Here is a 24106-nt window from a genome sequence, read left to right on the forward strand (position 1 = left end):
ATATAATTCAATAAAGCTGCATCTTGATAAAATCGCTAATAAAAGTGAAAACTCAGAATATCATGACCAAATATATTTAGATGCGAGGTCTGCAAGGTAACTTTACAATTTCTATTCGAATTTTAAACAATTAACGCTACCAATTTAAGCTCACTAGCCAGCAATTTCGGAACTAAAGTTTTTCAATAAGTAGTAAGGAGGATGGGTCAATTATACATAGGTAGTGCTGCAGACATTTTGGACTAGTCATTGAGTTTTCACTTCTGTCGGCACTCCAGGGGGCCGATTTTTGAAATTCGATCGTTCGATCGTTCGGAAATCGGTGGAAAACGGCGAAATGCTAATTTTTGAAATACTAGCGATAGAAATTGGGAATCGAGTGGTATTGACCACTCGTTTTCAATTCTATTAGTAGAATTTAAATGCCTAGTAGTAGAGATATTATTGAACGAAATTTAATACACGAAATCGAGTAGTCGAATTTAAAAAATCGGCCCCCAGGAGTGCACCCCGATTTTTTTTTTAATTCGTAACTCTCATTCCACAACTTTCATACCTAATCGTCTAAAATTCATAGGTTACTATAACAATGCCTAGCAAAACCGATTTCAATCAAGAAAACATAAAAATAACTTCGGTTTCTATGTCAATGACAGCCTAATTTCAGCCCACAGTGTGGCGTCAGTCCTCACAAATTGGTATGCAACCGTCCGCACCTCATTTTATCGGTAATATCGGTCAATATCGGCGGTTGAATTCGGCGAACCAAGTTGGTGTTTGCATCCGCACCTCCTGATTCGATTGGGCAATTTAATCAGATTGGCGAAAAATTTACTAGTCAGGATCTGGTCAGGATACGCCTTTAGCCCCCATTCCCACGGGCGCTTTTACAACGCGCGTTAAAAAAGCGTTTGAATGACACCAATAGATACATGTGTATTTATTCACACGACAGCGGTGGCGCTAAATTATCACGCGTTGTTAGATTTTCGACTTACCTAAGCCTTGGTCATTAAATCGAATTTAGAGTGCGGACAGATTCAAGCGCTTTTTAACGCGCGTTGAAAAAGCTCTCGTGCGAATGGGGGCTTAGAGTCCGTCGTTGCGACCGGCTGTAACGACCGATTTGTAAAAATGCATCGTTAAGCCCGCTCCACACTCGTGCGCGAATCGCGGCGCGAATCCGAGTCTGGAGTCGATTTCGCATATCAGCGAACTAGACTCCACACTCGCGTTCGCGGCTTCGCCCGCGATTCACGCGCATAGTCTGGAGGGCGCTTTACATTAGGTCCGTGTTCTATGTATAAGCCCCTTTAGCAATCACCGCTACCTGATTGGCTACTAGGCTAATCAAATTCAAATTTTTCAGTTATGACATTTATAATGGGACCAACTTCGTAATCACTTAAGCTTTTTTGGCCGTTTCATACATTTTTTTTTTAATTTATTTAATCCAAACAAAAAATACAGTGTAATTATTGCACTTATCTGCCAAACTGCAGAACAGTTTGTTGGCAGAAAAACTAAATCTACCCTCCACCATATTCCGATATTTGATCGAGTGGATGTCGACGTTTTCTATGGGAAGGCCAATATTTTTTTTGGGATTTCGGGGTTGGTCCGATAGAAAAAGTTGTTCAGTATGACCCAGTATGACGGGCGTAAGCCATAATGCTATGTTGGGGGCTGCAATAGTGTCCTGTGGCCTATTTTATAAAGCTACAAGTTACAATTTACAAGCGGAAGTCTCGTTCTAACACATAGGGTTAGAAAGAGACTTCCGCTTGTAAATTGTAACTTGTAGCTTTATAAAATAGGCCACTGGCTGCTCCTTCGTCGGATGCTATTGCAGCTTGTACGAAAGGCTTTAGTATATAGAATAAGTTAGTTGTAAGAATGTATAAATTTGTAGTTTTTTATGGAGCGACATGTTCACCTCAGTGACAAGCTCTAAAAATAAATAGAAAAAAAAAGTATGACGGGCGGCTATACTAATCTGTAGACACATATTATTAATCTGTGAGCTAGTTCAGCTAATATTTCACGTGCATCTGTTATTTGTGCACGCTTTTTGGAAATAATTATATCTCTGGCGTCAACAATCGGAATCTTTTTTTTGAGTTGAGGGATTGCGATGTTGAGGCTTGATTTTTGATCTGAAAGAAATTCAATCAAGATTAATTTTATCATGAGCAATCCAAGCTATAGTCCGTTTTTTTTAGCATTAGAAAGAACTTCGCAGAAGTAAGCTTCTGGTTCCAAATCCGGCACTTTCAGCGGTAATAATTTGAAGTAAATTATATGTATTGACCATGCTACATTAGATAATTCAATAATTATTAACAATTAAAGAGCCCGATAAAGACTGCACGCTTGCTTCTGTGGAGTTCTTTCTAATGCTAAAAAAAACGAACTATATTCAATAGCAATACACAACAGTATAAGCAAGTTACCTTTTATTTTAATTCCGTCGTATTTGTATGATATCCTTTAAACTCTTGTCAATTAAAGGCATATCCAGATTAGTCAATTTTTCGCCAATCTGATTCAATTGCCCGATCGAATCAGGAGGTGCGGACGCAAATACCAATTTGGCTCACCGAATTCAACCACCGATAATGACCGATAATGACCGATATTACCGATAAAATGAGGTGCGGACGCAAGAATACCAATTTGTGAGGTTAGTATTTTCGTTCTGGGGCATTTATTCAATTTCATCATCATCATCGTCATCTCAGCCATAAGACGTCCACTGCTGAACATAGGCCTCCCCCTTTTTTGGGGGGTGAATGCCATAATCGCCACGCTTGGCAGGCGGGTTGGCGATCGCAGTCGAGTACACCGAATTTGAGGGGTGCTGCTGCCTGTCCACCGGTGGTCTTGGACGTGGTTTAAGGACATACCCGTTTATTCAATTAAGAGGGCTCTAATATCACCATAAATCTAAAATTGGAGATTGACGCCAATTTCATTACTGATCAAATCGACCGATTCGATCAGTCCCGAAGGAATAAGGAAGTCTTCGTTAAATAATACAAAAAGAGAGTGTGTAACTCAGAAACTTAGGTCAGATCCAACGGTCTACTTCTGTTAAAAACTATTAATAAGAATTATCTGTAAAGGCTTCGTCACACAGGCGCGTTTTCCGGGCGGCGCGTGAGCGGGGCGCGCCGCGTAACTAAAGCCCCTCATTCACACTCCTACCTTGTCGTCCGCCTCGCAGGACTACGGTGTAAGATATAGCTCACACACCATCCTACTTTGTAGTCCGCCTCACAGGACTACGGAGCAAGAAATAGCTTACACACGGTACTAAGGGCCTACCGCGAACCACGTTGGACGTGCTAGGCAGCACCCCTGCCCTGTCACACTTACGTACGAATTTACACGCGCGACGGAGGGGCAATACGTCGAACGTGGTTCGCGGTAGGCCCTCTGTTTTGCCGTCCATCACCAGTACTATGGCATCCTACTTGAGTTTGTAGGACGGCTCGTAGTCCGCAACCCCCATACACGATCCTACCCAACGAGGCGGATTACGAGGCGAACTATAGACGGTCAAGCAAATCTTGTCAGTAGAAAAAGGCGCGAAATTCAAATTTTCTATCAGATGATAACCCTTCGTGCCTACATTTTTCAAATTTGCCGCCTTTTTCTACTGACAAGTTCTGCTTGACCAAGTATACAAGGTAGAGTGTGAATGGGGGGCTTAACAGACTATCGCACCGCACCGTGACCTTGGAGTGTCGCACCCATAAGTGAGAGCGAGAAACGTATATCTCTTTTCTTTGTTAGTAGAAAAAGGCGGCAAATTGGAAAAATGTAGGCGCGAAGGGATATCGTCCCATAGAAAATTTTAATTTCACGCCTTTTTTTACTGACAAGATTTGCTTGACCACCTATAGCTACTTTACATATAAAACGCTCACGCCCCGCTCGCGCGCCACCCGTAAAACGCGCCTGTGTGACGAAGACTTAATTATAGTTCGTCAAACATATGTATCTCTGGTCAAACCAATTTGACAGTCAGTAAGCCCCCATTCGCACGACAGCTTTTTCAACGCGCGTTAAAAAAGCGCTTGAATCTGGTCGCACTCTAAATTCGACTTAACGACCAAAGCTTAAAGTCTAAAATCCAACAACACGGAATTAAAGCGTCACCGTTGTCGTGTGAATACATAAATGGTTATCCATTTGTGTCATTCAAACGCTTTTTTTAACGCGCGTTGAAAAAGCTGTCGTGCGAACGGGGCCTAAGAACCAGGAAAACTATACTCATTTAAAGTAGCTAACACACTATCGCACCGCACCGCGACCCTGGTGCGTCGCACTCATTAACGAGAGCGAGAAACAGATATCTTTTTCTCGCCCTCACTTACCGGTGCGAAGGGTCGCGGTGCGTGCAAATTGCAGGCACCTTTCTCTGTCATTCTATTCTAATTATAGCTGGTTTTGCAAATCTTATCAATAAAAAAAGGCGCGAAATTCAAATTTTCTATGGGAAGAGATCCCTACGCGCCTAAATTTTTCAAATTTGCCGCCTTTTTCTACTGACCAGATCTGCTTGACCAAGTATACATTTCATGGATCGAACAATTGTTTCCGTCTGGAAAGCCCCCTCCACACTCGTGCGCGAATTGCGGCGCGAAGCCGCGAACGCAAGTGTGGCGTCGATGTTCGCAGACAGCGGAATCGACTCCACACTCGCGTTCGCGGCTTCGCCTGCGATTCACGCGCATAGTCTGGAGCGGGCTGAAGAAAAATATATCTCTTTCTCGCTCTTACTTATGGGTGCGACGCACCAAGATCGCGGTGCGGTGCGATAATATGTTAGCTACTTAACCTTACCATTATCTGCTTATTTTTTGCGCATGGCAACATTACTGAATCGTAAACTTAAAAATCGTCGCCCCATCCCTAGAATATCACTCTATGTGTCTAATATTTATAGTCTGTGGTGTGGAGCGAAAAGTGGACGCCAATTATTGGGCTGTACATTCTTGGGTTGAGCAATCCCGGGTCGAACATTATCGGTACGGGCCAATAATATGCGACCAATATTCGGCGTCCACTAAATGGATTCGTATTATTGGGTCGTGTATTATTGGGTTGAGCGTTATCAGGGTGTACAAGCTCGGTCCGTGCCAATAATACGAAGCCACTCTTTGAACAGGGCAGTAGTGTACAACCCAATAATACGCATCCAAAAAAGTGGACGCCTATTATTGGGCTGTACATTATTTGGTCGTGTATTAACCGGACTCCTCCAAGCAAGCAGTTGCGTTTCGTTAATTCCATGTTCGACGCCAAAAAAAAATTTCTTGCACACGAAGCATGTGGCTTTGCGCATGTTGAGGTGATGTTGAGCGCAGAATCATCAAAGCTTTATACAAAGTGTAAGCAACTGTATAAACCTCTGGGCGGGTCCAGTGACTCGAGTATGGAGCAGTGCAAGCTACTCGACTAACAAAATTACTGCTTTACCAAGTTTACCAGCTTCAGCTATAGTCTGGCAAACAAATTGTCAGTCAGTAAGAACCAGGAAAATTATACTCATCCCTTCTTTTGGGTCCTAGGACTAGGGTAAGACAAAAACAGTATGATACTCTATGTTTGAAATGAGACAGTCCTGGGCCAAACTATACTTTCACCTGCATTATAGGTATACTACATCCGCATCTACCTGTACCCTTACTGGCCTTACTCGCTTCTTGTACTACAAATAATATCCAGAACTTAGGGCCCAGTTTAAATACTACAATAAAATTATAGCCGTAAACATGCTGTAACAGACCACCGCGCCGCATCGCGATCATGGTGCGCCGCACCCCTAAGTGAGAGCGAGAAAGAAATATCTCTATCTCGTTCTCACTTATGGGTGCGGCGCACCGTGTCCTTGGTACGGTGTGGTAGTCTGTTACGGCAAGTAGGTTGGGTAGGAGATCGTTCAAAAACTACTACTGTGCGCTGGAAAGTTCCAAAAAAGAAAACCGTTTGAATCATAAACAATATATTTAGTTATGTACAAGATAATAAATTAATAATAAGTTAATTTGCACGTGTATTGCCTCTTCGACACAACACCACCATTCAGAATTTTTAGATTGGTCTGTACATCCTCACTGGTACTGCATTTTTATTTGTGTCCATAGCGTCAAGATTGTTAATCGCGGGATATATCTGAAAGCATACAAAGAAATAATTGTAATTAATTTTGCTCATATCCCCCTAAAGCCCAGCTATACAATTGAAAAATCCAGAATTTGCCACTGAAATTTGAACCTTCAGTGCAGGGAATAGAGTTGATTTTGGTTTTGTTTGAAAATTGAACTAAACAAAACAAATGCGATCTGTTCCAATTGAATATGATTTTTAAAATTTTTGAACTGAACAAGTACTAAGTATAGGTAGGACCTTGGGCCTTAGGAGGATATTTTTCTCAAAGTTATGTTTCTGGTGTGGAGTGAGCTCCAGCCAGTGGTAATACAAACTTATTACTGCACCTGGTTCCAGCGAGCTTTTCGATATTGAACCGTGTTACTACGATGATAGGGTGTTCAGCCGGCCGTCAGATGTTTCTGGTGCGCAGTGAGCTCGTGGCGGCGGCGGTAGTCGGAGCGGCCGAAGCGTTTGTCGCAGTACTGGCACGGGTAGCGCTTCTCGTTCGTGTGTTTAATCATATGCGACTTTAGGTAACTGCAACAATTTAATGCTATTAATCTCTAAAGACAGAGTTCACAATTTGCCAGCCTATAAACGACTTTAAAATTTTAAATTTAGAATTGAATTTGACTGTCTTTTCTGACCAGTTACCGCTTTGGTGGGAAACGAGGGGTTAAGGGAAGAGGGTACTGTCAGGAGTTCAGGAGTTATGCAAAATTGAACCCTATCACTTTGAAATAAAGTTGGGTTATAGTTGTAGTAAAACACTGTATTGTACAAAAATCAGAACAGAATAGGAAAAAATACATTCGTCATTAGTACAAAGGCGAACTTACCCTTTAAGGATCTCTTCCAGTTTACCTTTGAGTAATAGACGGAGAATTGGAGACAGTAGACATCAGTACTTTTCCGGTTATAAAGGCTTAATGCAATAGGGTATTTTCCTACTAGTCAAATCAGTTACTTTTTTAGAACTGTCAAAACGATTTGCTAATACATATGTAATTTATATGAAACATTACATCATGACGTCATCGTCACGGTCAACTCACCTACTTTTTATATTTCTATCCGATTTATTAAATAGAACTTGTGTTTAAAAATAACTCCTATCTGTGTTTTTCTAATAATTATCTGATGATTTATTTCATACATGGTGCAAAATAATTTATTTTAAATACAGTATAATACCCTATTGATGGACCAGTCAAAATGTTCAAACCGGCGGTCATTTTACCTGTTCGTCTTGAAGCTCATATCGCAATACTCGCAGTGGTACTTCTTCACATCGCTGTGCACGATGCGGTGCTTCCTGAGGGTGGTCTTCGTCGAGAAGGACATGCCGCACTCGCTGCACTGGAACGGGCGCTCCGTCGTGTGCGAACTGCGGGCGATAGTGGACTTTAAGTCACGTGACATAAGGTTGAGATTGCAAGAACGTGATTGGTCAGTAGTGAATGTATTGGACTAAGTCAAGCTAAACGGCCCGACTCGAACTTGGAACTTGGTCCACCCACAGATTACCAGTTCGCCGGGCGATATCAGTCTGTCAGTTGCTCGGAGCTGTCAAATTTTGCTTTTAACTGACAGGCTGATATTGTCCGGCGAACTGGTAATCTGTGGCCCCCTTCAAGAAGTGTATTTATAACTAGTTTCTGGCCTGGCCTCATATTATCTCCATACCAAAAAATTTTAAAGTTAGCAGACGAAGTGATCATAAGAGACTAAGTGAGTTGCTTAACTTCAAACTCGGGTAAATCCATCTGTCAGATTATGCGATTTTGGTATTAAGAAATCGTAATAGGGTAGATAGGTATTTGCTGAGAGGGTCCAATGGATTTACCCGAGTTTGAAGTTAAGCGACACAAGTAAAGAACTCATGGCATAACTTACCCTAAATGTTCTTGAAGCATGTTTTTGTCAAAGAAAGCCTTAGAACATATTTCGCATTGATGATTTTTCTCTTTTACATGGACCTGCCGTCTAAAACAAAGATTTCACGGGCTATTATTATAAATAAAAAATATATTTTGTAATAATAATCAGAAGTAATCTGAGAGAGCTTGGCAAAAAAGAGTAGAAATTCAAAAGTGGCAACACTGTAGTGTCGTCCCGTTTTCTTATATAAATTGGTTTGAAAGGGACGACACACAGTGTTTCCACTTTTTTATTTCTACTCTTTTTTGCCAAGCTGTGAATAGGGGATATTACTGCAATGTTCTGCCGCCAGAGTGCAGCACTACCGACTCGGTAAATTCATAGACTAACTTATACGTACTGGGCCTTAAACTGTTTTTTGACAAGTTTTCACAGACCAAAAAAATATGACATTGATGCATCAAGGCGGTTTGTTAACAAGGGCCTACCGGTAAACGCGAAAATCGAAATTTAGTTATCTGCCTCTTTATCGCTCGCATTTGCAAGAGTGATAGAGAGATTAGATAACGAAATTTCGATTTTCTTTTTTCGCGGTAGGCCATGTGATTGACGTGACGCGTGATGTGTCAATGTGGTTTGTTTACTGTATGTGCCACAAAGGTGCCATCTATGCAAAGCTTTGCCTAATAGTCCCTATTAAATAAATACAAATAAATTTATACCGTTGAAAGATAGAATAACAAGCATCACCCACATATGTCTGGAGACGTGTCCCTTAGAGCGGAACTTCTTATGGCAGACGTCGCACTCGAAGGCCAGGTCCTTGGTGTGGATGATCATGTGCATGTCGAGCGCCTGCTGCGAGACGAAGCGGCGCGCGCATGTCACGCAGCTGAACGGCAACGCCGAGCGGTTGTGCATCTGCAGCTTGTGTATTGCCAGGCATATTACCTCTGAAATAGATTGAATAATACACCATTTTTCTATGTTAATTATATGGTAGAATCCACAACTTTCTTGTTATATTTCTGTACAACTGTTTGTTAATTATAGAATATAACTAAAATAAAATTTTGAAGGAAAATCTTCTCTGGTGTAAAGTAACAAAATGTACTTAAACAAAAAAAAACTGTTTATTCGGTTCTACGCTGTTTTTAGGGTTTCATAGTCTGTCTGTCAACCTGAGACTTTGCTCTTGTTAGTGTTGGGAAAAATGTGGGGATGAATTTTTTTACGCTTTAATTAATCCTACATTAGGCTTGGCCCATCTTGGCTAGTTTTTTATGTAATTCAGAAACCCTTCTAAAACTCCATCTTTCAAAATATAGAATTAAAAACATACCTTTATTACAAATATCACATTTAGATTTAAGACCTAAATGAGCAATCTTGTAATGTCTGTGCCGACCCCCCTTGGTGACAAACATCTTGGGACAGGCCTTGCACTGCAGCATCCGGCGCTCCTCCTTGGGCCGGTGGCTGACGGAGTGCGCCTGCAGGTCCAGCACCGACATGCCGCATTCCTCACATATTTGTCGCTCTTGTACATTTGTACCTTTACATTGTTTCACTTTTTTGTTAGTGCCATTTTGTTGTTTACGTTTTGGTGCTATAAAATTAAGGTAACAATTTACGAACAAAAACATTAACACATATGTAGAATTTTTATTGTGCATGAAGAATAAACCGTAAATCTATTTTTACCTTTTCCTGTAGTCTTACTGCTAATATTTTCATGTTTAATTTGTATAACACTCAGCGGCTCTTCATGAGGCGCATCTTCAAATGGCCCGATCTCTCCATAGTTAACATCCGCAAATGTTTCTTCACCCTTAAGGTCCTCAAATTCTACTTCTAATGTGTTTTCCCTCTTAACATTTACTTCTACTTTAATCTCGGCATTGCAATCAACTAAACTTGGACCACAGTCATCTGTTTCTAACGGATTCTCATGTTTAACTCCGTATTCGTCCACATACACGGTATGTTTTCGGTCCACTAAGCGTAACTCAGGATGTAGAGATTTCAAATAAGCATCATTCTTCTGAGACACAGCCTTAAATTTGTAAAACAATATGATTTTTCTATAACAGTTGTTACATAGATTCGTTGTTATTTTGGAGTCTTCTGTAACCTGCAATTAAAGAAAATCATCTAACGAGTCCTTTAAGTCTTCACAAAAGCTCAAACACGAAAATTTACCTTTATATCTAAACAAAACAACATAATGTCGATGTACTTTATGTTATCATCTTTTATGCCCTTTTCCAGATCGGATATATCTTTATCGGCTGGAGTTTTCAGACACGTTCTACAAGTATTCATTATAATGGACTTCAGTTGTACGTATTTAATTAAAAAAACGGTATAATAATGGAATCAATTAAACTATTTTCGATTTTAGAGCAATATCAACACATGATCAACACATATATTGACGTGTCAATTTTGACACTTGCGTTTCGTTATTTCATAATAGTGTGTTATTGCACACGGAGCAAGTAAAAGGCACGCAAGTACACACATCGTTTTCTACAGTCTAACAAAAAAAGAATAGAAATTAAAAAGTGGCAATACTGTAGTGTCGTCCCATTTTCTTAAGGCCCCTGTACACAATAGGCCAGCGTGGGCCAGCCTGGGGGCCACATAGTAGTTAACGGAGGTGACGCGAGCCGTACTTTGTTAATATTTATGACTTTGAGACATTGTCGTTTGTCACTATTACATACAAAATACCCAAGGCGGCACTCGAGCCGCAAGTGACAGTTTCACGAGCCGCATGTGGCCCGCGGGCCGCAGGTTGCCGACCGCTGCGTTAGAGGGAGCAAGTGATATTGCTATCTCATTTTACCGCATGGCTGGGGTCCCTTGGACTGGCCGGCGCTGGCCCTTTGTGTATAGAGGCCTTTATATAGATTGATTTGAAAGGGACGACACTCCAGTATTGCCATTTTTTAATTTCTACTATTTTTTGACAGACTATACATTAGGATGGTCCAGTGTACATAGTTACGATATATTTAACCACTTTGGCCAAAATAAACTTACTTTACAGGTAGTTTAGTTAGTTTATTTATTTTTTACTGTAATTTGCTATTTTGTGTTATGCCAGAAATAAAGTTCTTATTTCTACTCTTTGACTTTGATGCTGACGGTACTTTTGCAACCTAATACTGTCAATTATTAGAACGGGCAAATATAATAAAAACGGCATCATTTACAAATCATATATTTCAATAATCAGTATATTTAGGATGGGTGTATATAGGTACTTACATAAAACATTAACCATTAAATTTAATTTAACGTTTATTTGGTTCCAAATGTTCCAATAAAAAGATGAAGCCTTATTCAAGCAATCCTTTAAATCCTATAGATATTTCGGCCTCCGAATCTATCAGGTGATGTGTTGAGCGTCGGCCATCCTTGGCGCACAGCGAGTATGGCCTAAAATAAAAAAAAATGTACAGTCAGCAGCAGAAGTTGCTAAGCGGGCCAGGTGTTCAAAATGATCTTAACGCGACTTTACTGTTAAGAGAATAAGAGCGTGTCAAGGTAATTTTGAACACCTCGCCCGCTTAGCAACTTTTGCTGCCGACTGTACTTTAACATTTGCATTAATTATGAGGTTAAACATGTCGAGTAATGTGTCTAAACTAGAGAGTTGAGAACCAAAAAAGCTTAGCCGGAAGCTTTGTTGGCAGTCGTGTAAAAGGGACGAAGATTATTTTTAGGGTTCCGTACCTCAAAAGAAAAAACGGAACCCTTATAGGATCACTCGTGCGTCTGTCTGTCTGTCCGTCTGTCACAGCCGATTTTCTCCGGAACTACTGAACCAATTAAGTTGAAATTTGGTACACATATGTAAGTTTGTGACCCAAATACGGACATGTAACGTAAACAAATGAATTTTAAATATGGGGGCCACTTTTGGGGGGTAAATGAGAAAATTAAAAAATAAAGTTTTTCAAACTATCATGTTACATATCAAATGAAAGAGCTTATTGTAAGGATCTCAAATATATTTTTTTTATAATTTTCGAATAAACAGTTTAGAAGTAATTCAAGAGAATAGGCAAATAATGACCATTCCCCTCCCTTTATCTCCGAAACTACTGGGTCAAAAATTTTGAAAAATATACATCAAATAGGTCTATACCTATAGATGTAAGGAAAACCTATTAGAAATGTACTGTCAAGCGTGAGTCGGACTTAATTACTTAGTTTTTGATCCGACCCCTACGGATTTTTTAAAGAGATTTCACTCACGTTTCACATAAAAAAATACATTTTAAAAAATTGTGTAATGTACGGAACCCTTGGAACGCGAGTCCGACTCGTTTATTTATATTGCCCAGAAGTGGCCCCCATGTTGGAAATGAATCCATCCATCTCCCAAGTAGCACAGATAGCTCTATAACTACTCACTTTTAGTTCTATTTAACGCTCTGTGCGTATTAAGACTCTTATAAGAGCACACTCGTGGTCCTACAGCTGTATAATAGATCTCAGTGATATTTATATAGCTTAGGGCTGATTAAACGCTGCATTACGGCTCTGAAAACTACCATTAATACGCAAAGAGTGATATAAAGGTATATTTGCTACGACTTTATACAGCTTTAAGGGTTATCAAATGCTTTAACCGTTATAAGGTCTGTTTAGTGGATAAAATTACGCCATGTGCTGTATAAGGAGGTAATTGTGGACTTTTATTACGTTGACTTATTAAGGGAGCACAAGTGAACTATTATGAAGCTAATAGACGTATAATGGAACACATGTGGCACATAATACAGCTTGTCGCATAACATGTTTACCGCTAAGCAACTTTTATTACGCTGACTTTTAAGGGAGTACGAGTGAACTATTATGAAGCCAATAGACGTATAATGGAACATACGTGGCGCATAATACAGCTTATAGCTGAACATGTTTACTGCTAAGCAGCTTTTATTATTCTGACTTTTTAAGGAAGCACGAATGAACTATTATGAAGCCAATAGACGTATAATGGAACACATGGGGCGCATAATACAGCTTATCGCTGAACATGTTTACCGCTAAGCAGCTTTTATTACGCTGACCTTTAAGGGAGCACGAGTGAACTAATATGAAGCCAATAGACGTATAAATGGAACACATGTGGCGCATAATACAGCTTATAGCTGAACATGTTTACCGCTAAGCAGCTTTTATTTCACTGACTTATTATAAGGGAGAACGAGTGAACTATTATGAAACCAATAGAAGTATAATCGAACACATGTGGCGCATAATACGGCTTAGCGCTGAACATGTTTACCGCTAAGCAGCCTATTATACTACCATTGAGACTGTCTGCATAGCGGCTGTTTAAACGTTCACAAGATGCCTTATAACTGTTTAGAGGTTCACTAGTGTATCGAAATAACGACTTGGACTTTATAGTGGTTCACTTAAGTATCTTTATCAGATATATAACAGTCTTATGCTGCATATTAGAATTTTAATGGTTCACGTTGCTTTTTAACATTGATCGCCATTTTATTGTAGATAACCTACAAAATTGAAATTACTTTTCCAACTTTTAAGGGTAACAAAAAGGTTTTGTACATGAGTTCTTAACCTAAATCATTAGTTTAGTACTTCCTATAACGTATTATTAACTTTTTATCTCATAATTCTGCCCAAACCACTGAAATAGTTTTTACACATAGCTTATTTATATCATTAAATTAAATAAATACTGATTATATTCGTGGCGCACTGAAATTTTCTTAGATAATGTATATATATAATGTCAATAAACTTGCATTCCCAAACATCTTTCTCGCGTAAATATATAAAAGATCATGTATTAACATTCAACTAAACACTTTAACAAAATGACTTATGGCGTCGTTGCGCTTAACGTTTTTACTTCAATATAAATATGTTCACCTCTGCGTTCATCGTCAGTGTCACTATACTAAATAATAGCTGCTTTTTAAGGCAGAGGTGTAAAAGTATGTTATTAATTATCTTTTATTCAGCCCAACGTCAATCTTTCCCGGTATTAGGGTGCACATGTGACATATTAGCTGAATAAAGGGTAACTGGTGGTCTCTTACCCAGTCAATATACACCTCTTATAACTCCTGTTGCCACTTATAATTCCGTTAAATTGCTGCTACAGCGCTCTTAAGTAGCTATGTGAACTTAAGGCTGCCTAATTTGTGCCCATTTAAGAGTAATAAAAGCTGAAAAGACGCTTATACAGCTCTTATGCAGCTTTTTTATTTCAGCTTCAAGCGTATTCTTACTTCATTATGCGGCTGCTATACAGCAAATCTGTGCTACTTGGGCTGGTATCGTCTTGGGTCGTCCCATTTGGTTTTCGTCAAGTTCTTAAATTAGTCCTAATCTGCTTTCGTCACCCATTCTACATTCGTCACAATCGTCGGTGGCTTTCAATGTAGAATGAGTGACGAAAGCAGAATAGGACTAATTTAAGAACTTGACGATAAACGAATGGGACGATCCAAGACGATACCATCCCTCTTTGGGTCACTAATTTACATCTGTGTATCAAATTTAAACTTAATTGGTCCAGTAGTTTCCGAGAAAATAGGCTGTGACAGACGGACAGACAGACAGAAACACGAGTGATCCTATAAGGGTTCCGTTTTTTCCTAAAAATAACTCTAACTTATCAAACTGCACAACGGGACTTAATCGCGTATTTAAGTTTTAAGATTTACCTCCGACGTTTCGAGGACGGCGTTGTCCCCGTGGTCGTGGTCGTGGTCGTGGTGGTGGTGGTCGTGGTCGTGGTGGTGGTCGTGGTCGTGGTCGTGGTCGTGGTGGTCTGGTGGACCAAACCACTGGATTGAGCTGCATAACCCTAAAATCCTCTCCACGGATCGCCATTTCTACAGTAGAAAAGTGCGGGAAGCCATTGAAATCAAAAAACATTGCAATTTTAATCGGGACGAGAGTTTTAAGATCTCATCCACATGGAATCCAGTCATTAGTAAATGTAAGCGGAAACGAATATCGACAGTCGATAAATCGAATATCGTTAGTGTTGTGTGTCGACAGAGTGACATCCCTAGTGCGCAAAACGTTCAAACTGATAAACAAGACCAAGTGCGGGTAGTTCGAAAAACTCGCGCGGCTAGAAGATGTTGATGTCAACTTGAGCCAGTCTTCTCCGAGACCACGGGGACAACGCCGTCCTCGAAACGTCGGAGGTAAATCTTAAAACTTAAATACGCGATTAAGTCCCGTTGTGCAGTTTGATAATGTTTAATAATCGTGAAAGTTTAAATCAGTGTTTAATAACTCTAACTAATGAGTAAGTAAATTTTCAAAATGTTGGTTGACTTACGCAGCTGTCCTGTAGTTCACAGAGTTGGCACTTGAAGTCCCTGATATAATATATTATATCTCTGTGAATCAGCATGTGCGCTCGTAGCGTGTTTTTGTACTTGAAGGCCTTGTCGCACTCCCCGCACTCGAATTGGCACTCCAATGTGACTTGTGTCTCCTGCGCAAAATTGAAACTTAGTGGGTGTCCACTGTCCAAACGAGACAATCAAACCTGAGAAATTGATCAATATGTAAATTATCTTCATTGTCACCAAACGTCCATACGTATTACGTATACGTTATACCACAATCGCCATTTTTTTATATTATGTGTATATTTCTAACAATTCATTTTTCATTTCATAAGCGGGTTCCAACTAATCAATCATATTTTATTAATTTATTATAATTATTAGGGACTAATAAAAAATAGTCATCGGGTGAAACTAAAAAGTTCATAATGTGAGAGCGTGGCCAATGAACAAGCCAAATTTAATGGTTCCTCTAAATACACGATGAGCCAAAGCCGGCCACTTAAAGGGACCCATTTATGCGTTAGAGGGAGCACGTGATATTGCTATCTCATTCTACCGGATGGCTGCGTCCCTAGGAGTGGCCGGCGTTGGCCCGTCGTATAGAGGAGCCATAATATTCTGGTATAGATGTCGTAGTCAGATCGTATAATCCGCCGTATTACATTACGGCTAGCAGTTTTCAAAAACAGGGGCGTTTTGAAATGCGGCGGTTTGACGATTAGCCGGATTGTCATTGCGATACGTTCTTCAATAAGGCGGCCTACGTTTAGCCGCGTCGTACTACTATTTTAGATTGTAGAGTGACCAGTTCTATCGGTCGCCTACGTAACCGGAGTCTGACAATGTTTGCAATTTAATTTATTTCTACCATGGTCCCACCGCACTACTACATGTGTTTATTTTCCAAAACATTTCCTTCACAACTTAAATAGACGGAGCCTCGCAAGCGGGGCTCCTATTTCTGGGCGGTTTGCCCTTCGGGCATCTGAAGCTACCTAACAAACCTAACCTACTTACCTACCTACGTTTTTTCCCCCAAAGTGTAATGTTTTCACGGACGTCTCACTTAATCAACAGGTTAGGTTCGTCAGGTAGCTTCAGATGCTCGAAGGGCAAACCGCTCAGAAATAGGAGCCTCCGTCTAGTTAAGTTGCGAAGGAAATGTTTTTTGAAAAGAAACAGTCCGACGAACTCCAGATTTGATGGTCACCCCAGCGTTTATCAGGCAGCGGCACGAGTGTTAAAAATGGGAACTAAAAACTGTCAAAGCGGCGGCTAATGACTCGCTGTATTACATTACGGCTAGCCGTGTTGAATAACGTATGGCGCCGAATACATTCCGGCGGATTCTCATTCAGCCGCATTCAATACGGCTAATCGTTAAACCGCCGCATTTCAAAACGCCCCTGTTTTTGAAAACGGCTAGCCGTAATGTAATACGGCGGATTATACGATCCGACTGCGACATATGTCTATACATACGATGGTACTTTAGTATCATCACTTATTTTATCCTCCTAAGGCCCAGCCATACAAATGAAAAATCCATTTGGAACTTATAATGCAGACTTAAGAGTTGAGTTTGTTTTATTAGAAAATTGAACGAAACAAAACAATTGCAACTCTATTCCTATTTTAATATGGTTTAAATTTCATCGGAATGATTAAGTACTATAGGTAGGACCTTGGGGCTTAGGACGATATGGCTTTACGCCATACCAGACGAGATATTATATGAAAATGCTTACCTTAAATGACTTATAACCTCATATTTACTGAAAAACGTTTTGGAACAGTGTTCGCATTGGTAATCTTTCACATTTTCATGGACTCGCTTTCTAGAACAAACAGTTAAAGAGATTTAACACCAGATTTAAAATATAAATTATCGGGTCTATCGCCAATTAATTTAGTTATCCTTATTTCCGACGTTTCTTATGCAGGTTAAACTGGTCAAAGTGCGAAATGTCAAACAGAGATATGTGTAACTGTACCAGATGAAAAGTCTATGAAAAAGTTGGAGGTAGACATAACAAATTCCAACCATCCGTCACACTTTAAGAAGTAGAGTCACACTTTAGGTATAATAATATACTCCGCCTGGTACTCTCTTCCGACCACGTGACTGACACAAGCCTACGTCATCATGCAACAGAGCTATATAATAGTATGCAATAGTGCTATACAAAGTGGCAATGATATTATGTAGGATTGTGTCACTCTGGGAAGAAAAGATGTTCATGTTTTATTAGACATGTTTAAACTGCCTCCTAGCCTAGTCGGTAGTGACCCTGCCTACGAAGCAGGTGGTCCCTGGTTCGAAAGCTGGTAAGGGCATTTTAGTATTTGTGTGTTCATCACAAATTTTTGTTTTTGAGTTATGGATGTTTTCTATGTATATAAGTATTATATATGTGTGTATTATATATATCGTCGTCTAGTACCCACAACACAAGTCTTATTGAGCTTACTGTGGGACTAGGTTGATCTGTGTAAAATTGTCCTATAATATTTATTTATTTATCAACATCATCAACATCATCAACATTTATTCAGCAAATAGGCCACAAGGGCACTTTTACACGTCAACATTGAATTTACATAAAAGCAAAAATAATAACATCAACAATTTTATAAAATAAAACTAACAATTCAATCTAACGTATTACAATTACTAAGAGATGTATATGGTCTCTTAATGTCGAATTACATACAAAATACAGATAAAAAAACACACACAAAAAAAATCTATAATATTTAGAGGTGTAAATGTCTCTAGGTGTCAGAACTATAAGATTATATAGTTTATCAAGTTATCCTTAGAGATGTATAGGGTCTCCAAGAGTCAATATCCTGTATAATTAATACATTCATTAAAAGAAAAGAAACATACGAGAACAGAATGAGGCGTCTCACTGTAATTAATTAATAAAAGTTACTAAGTATAATAGCTCGTGTTAGCTTAACAGACCAGTCTCCACAAACAGCACCCGTTCACGAGTATGACGCGTATCTCAGCCATCGCCTCCCTCAACCTTCATTCGGGAAAGTGGCGACCCGATCAACAACGCCACCGTAAGCAAAGACTTTTAAGCGAGCATGACATGTTCAAGCTACCGGCCTATATTAATATTAAAATAGTAATAACATGTAGCTGTAAGACACGGCATTTTGTGCTCATATGTTACATAAAAAGACAGTAATATAGCTTCACATAATTACTAGCCTAAGTTGACTTAGAGATGTAAAGGTCTCTAAGTGTCAGAAACATTAAAAATATAGGTAAGTATGTACAATCAAAAATAATAATCAAATAAATAAATATGTACTTAGAGATGTATAAGGTCTCCAAGTGTCCAAAACTAAAATTAAATTAAACAATATAATCAAGCGAGAACATCATTGTCTCATGTGTCAATTCTACTGGACACTAGCATATTTAATTCACAATGTAAAAAAAAAAAACAATATTTATTTAATTCTTATTATACTAATGAAATCAAGCTACCGGCTTAAAAGCATCTCTATCGTTTATAAAATCATTTACAGTGTAGTACGCCTTACGTAACAAGGACTGCTTAATGTGCGACTTAAATTTGTGAAGTGGTAAATTCGCTACATCAGTGGGGACTTTGTTATAAAAACGTGTACAGTTCCCGACGAAAGACGTACTAACCTTACGGAGGCGCACATAGGGGTATTTCACTAAAAAAGCTGGCCATTAGTAGAATGTATCAAGACGTAGAATCCCGGGAAAAGGGTAGCCGAACTCCTTAGTCATATAATTCATAGATACTAGAACAATATTTATTTTTCGCTGCGTGTGGTGGGTATTTATGAAATCGGTGTCATTTAACCGCTCTTACTAAAACACATCTACGAAAGCGGAAATTCGATAATAAATATTACAATTGTTATGCGTTATTTAGACAACAAATAAGGTGATACAGTGAAACCTGGTTAAGTGGGACCTGGATAAGTGAGAAACCTCTATAGCTGGGACTCATGGTGCGGTCCCGACACTTTAGCACTGAATTACCTCTGTTACTGAGAAAAAACGAACCTCTATAACTGGGATTCGTTGTTGTGATTTTATAGTCACATTTACCTCTATAATTGAGACAGTGAGTGTATTTTACCTCTTTTACTGAGACTATATTTATAAGATTATATTTTCCTAATTGTTTTTTAGAATTTTATAGGGAATTGACTTCTGTATCTGAGATAACGTCAATATATGACCTCTCTAACTTGGACTTCATTGAACAATTTCCGTATTCTTACTAACTCTTAGTCTATCCACAAATTCCGCATTTGCCTAATTGTGTCTAAACAACTTCAAGTTTGATTTAGTTAATTTATGTAAGTAGTTAAAACTATCGAAACGAAAGCTGAAATTTTGATACGTAATACGAAAAAATAATTTTTCATTTATTAAATTTCTAATACGCAATTAAGTCCGTATCAAATTTAATTTAATTTTGAAATATCTATCCTTTGGAGATCCATTCAAAATAAATTCAAAGAAATATTTAAACAGACTTAAAAAATATTTAGGGACAAGGATTATTTTACCTTATTTATTTTTAAAGATAATTAATAAATACCTTATTAACCACCTCTATAACTGAAATGTACTCTATTCTCACCTCTATTAATGGAGCCCTCTGTAAAGGAGACAAAAATTTATTTGTACCTGGCTAACTGGGAGCCTGGGTAAGTGGAAAACCTCTTTAAGTGAGACAAATTTGCTCGTCCCTTGAGATTTCACTTATCCAGGTTTCACTGTATTTTAAAATGTCTGTTCGGGAAATGGATTCACCAGGTATGCTTAATTTAATTTGTTTATTATTATTTTCTTACTAAGGGTTATATACATTTAATATCAAATTTCAGTAAGTACTCTCTTGCACTATGAATTTACGAATTTGACTTGAACTCAAAAGGCCGAAAGTTGTTCTATTGGGCTATATTGGGCTAAATTTGTAGTTCTATTCGACAGGACATTTAATTCTCTAGCAATTCTATTTAAAATTAGGGTGCCCAGAAGTGCCCATTAACGAATTACGAGAATTTTTACACTGAGCGATATTACCAAACAAAGTTTCTTTTTGCGTTCGGAAAAAATAATTTTCTGATTTATCATGGCAGGTCCTTCTGGCGTGAGAGTAGTGACCAGAGAATACTTTTTCCGTATGATGAAAGACTGTAACGAACCCCAATTTCTACAAAAACTTGATGCAGTCATGAATAAAATGACCCCAACCGTGCACAAAATTTTACTGCATGGTCCTGTTAAAATGAAATATGCCCTTCTCCCTATAGGAAATTTGTCCGAAGAGGCAGCCGAGGCCAGAAATAAGCACTTCCGAGAATTTAGGAACTGCTTTTCAAGGAAGTTCTCGAGAGAGTAGTGCAATTTGGACGTCTTAAATCGGCTGCTACTTACGTCAGATCCGTTTTTGAGCAGCATTAGGCCTAAGCCTCTAAAATCAGCGAAACCATTTAGCCTTCCTGCTAGGGACATGATGCTTGGCCCAAACATAGTCAACATAGACGCAAACGCGATGTCAGATGACTTATCATCAGATCCAACAGGTGAAAGTGATGAAGGGTCGTCTGATTGATCAGATAGTAGCTGTTTATCAAATAATTAAAACTTGAAGAATGTTTTATTCTGCTATTGACCGATATATAAACGATACAACACTACACCAACCGGCAAATGTATAAAAGTTGTATAAAATAAATTAAAATAGCATATTTGGATTCACACAATAGAACTCCTGATACAAATGTACATAAATCATTTTGGCCAGCTTTTCTAGTGAAATACCCCTATGTGAGGCGGTGGGCGGGCACAGCAAGTTTATGTTTGTTTCTAGTGTTATAGTTATGGATATCACTGTTAACCTTGAATTCGTGGATGTTTTTCCGAACATACATAATATTCTCTAGTATGTATTGAGATGCAACGGTAAGAACGTTAACTTCTTTGAATTTCTCTCTTAGGGATACTCGAGCGCCCAGTCCATAGATGGAACGTACAGCTCGTTATTATTTATTAGACTATGAGTAGAATCAAGATAACACAATTAAATCATAAAATACTTACATATGGTCCTTGATCTGATCCTTGAACGTAAACGTCTTGTGGCATAGGTCACATTCAAACTGTTTATCTACAGTCTTAGCGTGCGTGTACATGTGCTTGTCCAGCGCAGGCCGCGACACGCAGCGGCGCCCACACGTCACGCAGGAGAATCGCAGTTCAGCCTTCTTATGTACTTGCATAATATGTGTATTCAGATGGACGTAATCTGAAATGGTAAAATGTTTTATGCAGTTATTTATCAATACTATCAACAAAGAAATGTGGGTAAGAACTATGGACTGGTCCCGGTACTGGTTTTCTATGCAAATACAGAACCGGAACCGGGAATTCCCGGTTCTCGCCATATAAACTCAGTACCGGGAGCATTCCCTAGTAAGAACTTTTAATATACATAATATATCATGCTATCCAAGCGCATTTACACAATCCATTTTACTTAATAGGTTGATTCTAAACTTACGTCCATTACAAATATCACACTTGGCCTTTCGACCTAAATGGTGGATTTTGAAATGTCTGCGTCTACCACCTCTGGAAACAAACAGTTTAGGGCAGGCCTCGCACTTCAGCATTTTCCGTTCATCCTTAAACTTGTGAGTCAAAGAGTGTGACTTAATGTCAAGTACGGTTACACCACATTGCTCGCAGATATGAGGCCCTAGCGACACCTTTCCATTCTCCTTCAGGTCTTTTATTTTTTTTGCTGTTTTTTGTAGTTTCTTACAGTTTCGTTTTTTACGTTTTGTTTGTAACATTTTTCCATTATCTTTCTGCTTTGTCACCTTTTTTGCCGCTTGAATTTGTGGCTTCTTTTTGGAGCCAAGTTTTTTATATTTTGTTGCTACGGGAGAAATAATAGAGTAAATGTCATACAAGCTGTTTTTAGGGTTCCGTACCCAAAGGGTAAAACGGGACCCTATTACTAAGACTCTGCTGTCCGTCCGTCCTTCCGTCCGTCCGTCTGTCTGTCACCAGGCTGTATCTCACGAACCGTGATAGCTAGACAGTTGAAACTTTCACAGATGATGTATTTCTGTTGCTGCTATAACAAAAAATACTAAAAACAGAATAAAATAAAGATTTAAGTGGGGCTCCCATACAACACGTGATTTTTGACCGAAGTTAAGCAACGTCGGGCGGGGTCAGTACTTGGATGGGTGACCGTTTTTAGTTTTTTTGCATTATGGTACGGAACCCTTCGTGCGCGAAACCAAACATTACAGTGGGACACTAAAATAGGCTATTCAGAAAGCAAGTTTGAGTCTGACTCGCCCATGAAGGGTTCCGTAGCAGCAAGTAACAATAAAATGATTGCAGTTTACGATTTATGACGTATAAAAAAAAAAACTACTAACTAGATCTCGTTCAAACCAATTTTCGGTGGAAGTTTGCATGGTTATGTAATGTTTTGTGTGAAAATCTTAATGTGGTTCACAGAATACATCTACTTACCAAGTTTCAACTGTATAGTTCTTATAGTTTCGGAAAAAAGTGGCTGTGACATATGGACGTACAGACAGACATGACGAATCCATAAGGGTTCCGTTTTTTGCCATTTGGCTACGGAACCCTAAAAATGGTGCATGATAAAAACTAACATCTCCATACCCGTTCCTTTAGCCCCGCTCCTAATATTGTCACTTTGTATATTCTCAATTTTGCAACATGGCTCTCCTCCATCTACATCATCATCAGAAGCTACATCTTCTTTCATGTCATACTTGTAATATGTTAGAGAATCTCCTAAAATTTCTTCATCTACAATGTTATAGTCCTCATATGTTTCAGTATCTCCTAACGTTTCTTCATATTTAACGTCTATGTCATCTATTTTAACATTCCTCAAAGAAAACGCATTACAATCAATTTTCTTTCTTATTTCTGTATTGCCATATTCAACTAAATTTGGACCATAATCGTCAGGCTCCAAGAAATTTTCGTGTTTTACGCCGTTTTCATCCACATAAAAAGAAAGTTTCTGTTCTTTCAACTGCACATCATCCAGAGATTTCAAATATGCATCATTTTTTAAGGATAGTGTCTTAAATTTGTAAAACGATATAATTTTTCTATAGCAGTTGTAACATAGATTCGTTGTTATTTTGGAGTCTCCTGTAACCTGAAATTGAAAAGAATCTTAAAGTAATTCTAAGACATTTACATAAAGCCTTTAACATTAATATTTACCTTTATATCTAAACAAAATGCCATGATATCGGCGCACTGTTTGTCATCGTCTTCTATACCTTTAGCCAGCTCTGAAATATTTTTATTGGCTGGAGATTTTAGGCAGGTTCTGCAAGTATTCATTACAATGAATTTCTGAAACATACACTCAGTAAAATAGCTATAATTTGCTATTTTGGACTAGTACAGCATGAGCACTGAGCATATAATCACTACGTTTTAAGAGTCGGCACTTTCGAACAAGCCTTAAACCGAATTATGAACGTACATTGTGCCAACACACCAAATACATGTCAATATTGCCAACACAAAAAAAAACAACACTAGGGCTTGCCACTACTGGCGTACCTACTCTTTATCGATATCGATAAATGTGCGATACAGTCGCCATCAG

The 24106-nt window shown here is 38.8% G+C and overlaps 2 protein-coding genes and 1 long non-coding RNA gene across 4 annotated transcripts in view; 2 read left to right on the forward strand and 1 right to left on the reverse strand.

Moving 5' to 3' along the window:
- LOC134667153 (zinc finger protein ZFP2-like) overlaps nucleotides 1-24106 on the forward strand; it is a 167709-nt gene that overhangs the window by 73069 nt on the left and 70534 nt on the right. The gene's annotated exons all lie outside the window — the stretch shown is intronic.
- LOC134667221 (uncharacterized) overlaps nucleotides 1-24106 on the forward strand; it is a 38384-nt gene that overhangs the window by 3636 nt on the left and 10642 nt on the right. The window contains exon 2 of the long non-coding RNA XR_010098614.1: nucleotides 22843-23035. This is a non-coding gene — a long non-coding RNA (uncharacterized LOC134667221). The remainder of the gene's footprint in view (nucleotides 1-22842; nucleotides 23036-24106) is intronic.
- Nucleotides 6059-23918, reverse strand: LOC134667160 (zinc finger protein 431-like). Of its 2 annotated transcripts, XM_063524472.1 has the most exons (8): nucleotides 10246-10462; nucleotides 9748-10177; nucleotides 9386-9652; nucleotides 8798-8996; nucleotides 8059-8148; nucleotides 7403-7549; nucleotides 6507-6699; nucleotides 6059-6183 (listed from the first exon to the last, which is right to left on the reverse strand). In XM_063524472.1, exons 1-7 carry the CDS (start codon nucleotides 10366-10368, stop codon nucleotides 6561-6563), a joined length of 1395 nt encoding a protein of 464 aa, XP_063380542.1. In that variant the 5' UTR covers nucleotides 10369-10462; the 3' UTR covers nucleotides 6059-6183; nucleotides 6507-6560. The 2 variants fall into 2 exon arrangements, with proteins under 2 accessions (XP_063380542.1, XP_063380543.1); XM_063524473.1 differs by lacking the exons at nucleotides 6059-6183; nucleotides 6507-6699; nucleotides 7403-7549; ... (3 more) ...; nucleotides 9748-10177; nucleotides 10246-10462 and adding exons at nucleotides 11333-11490; nucleotides 15395-15607; nucleotides 17159-17248; ... (2 more) ...; nucleotides 23134-23644; nucleotides 23713-23918.

This window comes from Cydia fagiglandana, chromosome 9, assembly GCF_963556715.1.
Source record: "Cydia fagiglandana chromosome 9, ilCydFagi1.1, whole genome shotgun sequence".
Lineage (NCBI taxonomy): Eukaryota > Metazoa > Arthropoda > Insecta > Lepidoptera > Tortricidae > Cydia > Cydia fagiglandana.

Bases quoted from the DNA above. Each gene is read 5' to 3' on its own strand.
- LOC134667160 (XM_063524472.1), bottom strand. From the start codon at position 10,368: ATGAATACTTGTAGAACGTGTCTGAAAACTCCAGCCGATAAAGATATA. The intron at 10,178-10,245 runs GTAAATTTTCGT...CTTTAATTGCAG, and splicing joins TGTTTTGTTTAGATATAAAG to GTTACAGAAGACTCCAAAAT. The intron at 8,149-8,797 runs GTGGGTGATGCT...TCTTTGTTTTAG, and splicing joins GGACACGTCTCCAGACATAT to ACGGCAGGTCCATGTAAAAG.